The 4376-nt window shown below is 56.3% G+C and overlaps 1 protein-coding gene across 1 annotated transcript; it reads left to right on the top strand.

Annotated features, from left to right (window-relative positions):
* The first annotated feature begins 1308 nt into the window (after positions 1–1308).
* Positions 1309–3640, top strand: LOC128815887 (P2Y purinoceptor 1-like). Its single transcript, XM_053992993.1, has one exon. It carries the CDS (start codon positions 1335–1337, stop codon positions 2385–2387), a length of 1053 nt encoding a protein of 350 aa, XP_053848968.1. The 5' UTR covers positions 1309–1334; the 3' UTR covers positions 2388–3640.
* The last annotated feature ends 736 nt before the right edge of the window (positions 3641–4376 follow it).

The raw sequence follows: 4376 nt of genomic DNA, 5'->3' as shown, positions 1-4376 counted from the left end.
CACGCAGCTAACCCCCACCCCAACTGCGTCTTGGGCTTCCCCACCGTGTTCCCAAGCTGCCGTGCCCGAGCGTGGTCCAGCGATGTTCAGCTGCTCCCGAGGAGGGATGGCTGGGCAGGACTCACCCTCCCTCCTCCTCCTCCCCACTAGCTAATGATACCAGCCTCCTCCCATTCCCTGCCCGGATTCAATTCCCGGAAAGCAAGCGGACATGGTCTTTCCAGAGCCTAGCCTTTCACCCAAGGTAGTTTTCCTTTGGGAAATGGCTTAACAGGGTAAACCTCTCTCCCTGCTGATTGCTTCTCCGTTAACTTCCGCGCCTGCAAATCCGAGTGACTTCTGGCCCCGTTTATGCGGCAGCAGCTGCTCAGCAATGCAATCGGGCTGCCCTTCCTCGGGGTCTGCTTTGGGGTCGCTGGTTTTGCCTCTTGCCCCAGTATCTGGGTGTTTTAGCTCTTGCCCCGGTATCTGGGTGTTTTAGCTCTTGCCCCGGTATCTGGGTGTTTTAGCTCTTGCCCCGGTATCTGGGTGTCTCCTGCCTCACGGTCGCTGTGACAGGAAAGGAAGGGCACAGCCCATCTCACGTTTTCCCTGCACGGGTCTGCACCGCTCGAAGGAGGAACGGGGAAAGGGTTTCTGTGCTTGCGGAGGGAGATAGAAGTAGGCAGCAGGAGCAGCTGTAGGGAGGGGGCAGCTCTTGAGCAGGGCTCACTCTGCCTGTGCGGGGGGCAGACAGCCTGGAACATCTCTGCCTGCGGGCACTGCCTGCGGCACCGGCGATGGCAGCATGAGCCCCACGGAACCCTGCCAGTGTCCTCCGTACCTCTGCTCCCGGTCTTTCTGAGCGTTGCAGCCAGGGAAAACGCTGTCAGGAATGGCAGTGAGGGCGGCTCATGGGGTGCAGGCTTCCAGCCCCCGGTGTGGAAAACCGAGAGGTTTCTCCTGACCGCGAGTGGGACAGAAAAGAAACAGGCTGAAAGCTTTGGCTCCCCTCTTCAGGCATCTCTCTGCCGCCACCGTGCCTCCTGCTCCCTCCAGGCACTCCCAGCACCCAAAATAGCCAGGGGGCTGCGTGACCCTGGCGCCCGGCTCCGAGTGGGCTGGGGGGAGGCGCCGGGGGAGTGGCGGAAGCCGCTCCGCTGAGGCTGCTGTCGGCACATCCTCCCCGTGTCCCGGGTAAAGTCCGGCACCCCGAAGTCCCGGGCCGGGCTCAGCAGGAGAGGAGAGGTGAGGGGAGCCGCAGCCTGTGCCAGAGGACACGCTGCTGCCGCGGGCACCGGTGCCTCCGAGCTCTGCCACCAGCTGCCACCCTGGCAGGGCTGCCGCAGCGCCCCATGGCTGCGGACGCTCTCTCCACGTGGCCCGGCAATGGCACTCGGGCTCCTTGCCCCGTGGATTCCGCCTTCGCCCAGCGCTTCCTGCCCGCCGTGTACCTGACCGTGATCCCCCTGGGGCTGCTGGGGAACGGGCTGGGGCTGTGGCACCTCTGCACAGGGCCCCGCGAGGGTGCCCGCCAGCCCCTCAGCCTGCTGGTGGGCAACCTGGGGCTGGCTGACCTGCTCTACGTCAGCACACTGCCCTTCCTCGTCAGCTACTACCTGCAAGGCAGGGTGTGGATCTTCGGGCAGCCCTGGTGCCGCCTCACCCGCAGCCTCTTCCACCTCAACCTCTACGCCAGCATCGGCTTCCTCACCTGCATCAGCATCCACCGCTACCTGGGCATCGTGCACCCGCTGCAGGCGCGGGGCAGGTGCCGGGGTGCGGCCTCTTCCGCGTGGCTCAGCGCGACCGTCTGGGTGTGGGTCATTGCGCAGATCGCTCCTGACCTTGCCTTCAGCAAGGCAGATGACAAGAGGACGCAGTGCCATGACACGACAGGACAGGAGCACCTGGATGTTTACTTGCCCTACACCTTTGCTGTCACCGTGACTGGGTTTGTCATCCCGTTCCTCATCATCATCGGGTGCTACTGCCGCGTGGTGTTCGTGCTCTGCAGGAATGACAGCGTGGAGCCCAGCCTCAGGAGGAGAAGCATCGGACTGGTGATCCTCGTCATGGTTCTCTTTTCCATCTGCTTCCTCCCCTACCACATCTTCAGAAACCTCAACTTGTTTTTTCGCTGGCGGCCACAAGAGTACTGCACACAGGCTTCAAAGGACATCTACATTTCCTACCAGGTGACTCGGGGCCTGGCCAGCCTCAACAGTGCCCTCAACCCCCTGCTCTATGTGATTACCAGCAAAGACTGGAGGTCACGAGTGAGGACCATCCGCCAAAGCGCCAGACAGTGTCTGAGGCCACCCTTCTGGAGCAAAACCTCTTGCCAGGCAGCTGAGAAGAGGAGGAATGACATTATTTGTAAGGAAGAGGCTTCTAATGAGCTCTGAGGTACCTGACACCCCTGCTTCTGCCACATCAGCTTGTGCTTGGCCCCTCCATGGGCAGCCCCGCACCCTGACACCTGCTTTGCAGAGATGGTGACAGCAGCATCACGGGCTCTGTGCACACAAGGGACAGGCAGGACTGTCAGCATCGGAGAGAAAACTGGGACCAGATTTCAAAACCAAAACTACTCAACCCAACCATTTTGCCTACAGCACGCCTGGAGATGGAAGGAGATGATCGCGTTTGCTCCAGTCCAAAGTATTTCCCTCCAGCCTCTCATGCAGCAGTCTGAGCTGGTGAACATCCCCTTGCTTCCCAGCTCCTCTGTGACTGAGGGATGGGAGGGAATGACACCTTGTCCCTCCACTGCATCTGCTCTACTGCACTGTGGGTTTGAGACAGCATTCCCTCTTTTACCTAAAGAGAGGTCCTGCATTGCAGAGCAGCTGAGAGAGCAAATTTCTGCAATGGAGGAAGAGCTTTGGAAATGGAAATATTAATTTAAAAATCAGCTTTTAAGTACATTACTAAGCTGTGCCAGTTCCTGGTTGACTGAGCTGTTTCAGGATCTGTGGGATCCTCTACTGCCCACCTCCTTTGCAGAAGAAAAAGACATTTTTGGCATTACTCCCTCTCTTTTGGAAGAGCACATATCAAAACTAACAAATGGGCATTTTAAAGTTTTTGGAGGCTATTGGTTGGGGTTTTATTTTAGAAGGTGAATGACTGCAGTAGTCTGAACTCTTGCTTTCAGCAGGAAAATGCCAAGAGAGTTTGCAAATCTTCAGGTGGGTGCTTGCATCTTGCATCCAGCCTTGAGAGGCCATTAGATATGACTTGTAAAATTTAGAAATGCAAATAAAAAGAGAAGCAGCACTGGCATGAAGGCTTGTGAAGGCAGGATGTGATGGCAAGATCTGTAATCACCAGGGCTAACAGATCTCTGCTTTTAAGATGAGCAGAGGCTCCCAAGGGTATTTTCGTTTTTGATCTCAGTGTTACCCACTACAAACAGCTCGAACATTTCAATTCAATAATGTGATTTGCAGCAACAGCAGCTTTTGGAGCCCAGCTGAAGGAAGTGGACTGTGAGTTAAAATCAGCCCTTTCTGGGAAAGCACTGGCCCACGGACGGACGTTGTGCTCTTTTCCTGACATTTATCACTGTCAGCTGTTCCTCACACAGACCCACCTTAGCTGGGCAGCGGAGGGTGCATGGCTGGCTTTCAGCGCAGTTAATATGTCTGCAGTGCAAATAAACACCTCATGCTTTCACTTGTGAAATGTCTGGCTTCTTTTAAAGCTTTATGGGAACCTGGGAGCCAGGTGGCCTGCGGGTTGGAGCAGGGGCCTGCCTGCTCAGGGAGTGGTGATGATCTTCCCAGTGCTCTGCAGACAGGGAACTGCTAGGAGACTGCAGGAAGCCAGTGGAGAGTGATCTGTGACAGGCACACACTGAGGAGTCTGCTCAGCACCAGTCAGGGGTCCAGCAGAGCCTGAAATCTCTAGCTCCCACCTCATCCAGAGGAAAACCAAAGTTAAAGCATAAATTCACCAATGAGATCTTCTCTCTCTGTAGTAGGAAGATTGAGACATTAGGATCAGACCTGGTCCCTGCTCCTTGCACACATGCTCCAGATCTGGGCTTCTCCAGAGCTGTAAACTCTTCTCCTTTCCTCAAAAAACACCCACGCCTCTGAAAGCTGTCCAGCTCTTCCATCTTCACACATGGATCCTGTCTGAGATGCTACAGCTCCCCAGAGAACCAGCCTTAGCTCCCACCCTGTGACACCCTGTCACTGCCTGCCTTTGGGCAGGATTGGTTGAAGTAAAGCATCACCACATCTGGGGAGGGAGCACTGCAAACTCTGCAACTCTGCTCTCACCCCCTGCATCCTTGTGCCCAGATGTGTCTGCTTGTCTTCTCCAGTGCCCCCTCCCTTCACTTTTAATAATGATTTGAAGATCTGTGTCCTAAGAAGCATCTCTGA

The sequence above is a fragment of the Vidua macroura genome, chromosome 17 (genome assembly GCF_024509145.1).
Source record: "Vidua macroura isolate BioBank_ID:100142 chromosome 17, ASM2450914v1, whole genome shotgun sequence".
Classification (NCBI taxonomy): domain Eukaryota; kingdom Metazoa; phylum Chordata; class Aves; order Passeriformes; family Viduidae; genus Vidua; species Vidua macroura.
Note: the sequence above shows the minus strand (reverse complement) of the source record. Positions and strands in the feature narration are given on the sequence as shown.

Bases quoted from the DNA above. Each gene is read 5' to 3' on its own strand.
- LOC128815887 (XM_053992993.1), top strand. From the start codon at position 1,335: ATGGCTGCGGACGCTCTCTCCACGTGGCCCGGCAATGGCACTCGGGCT.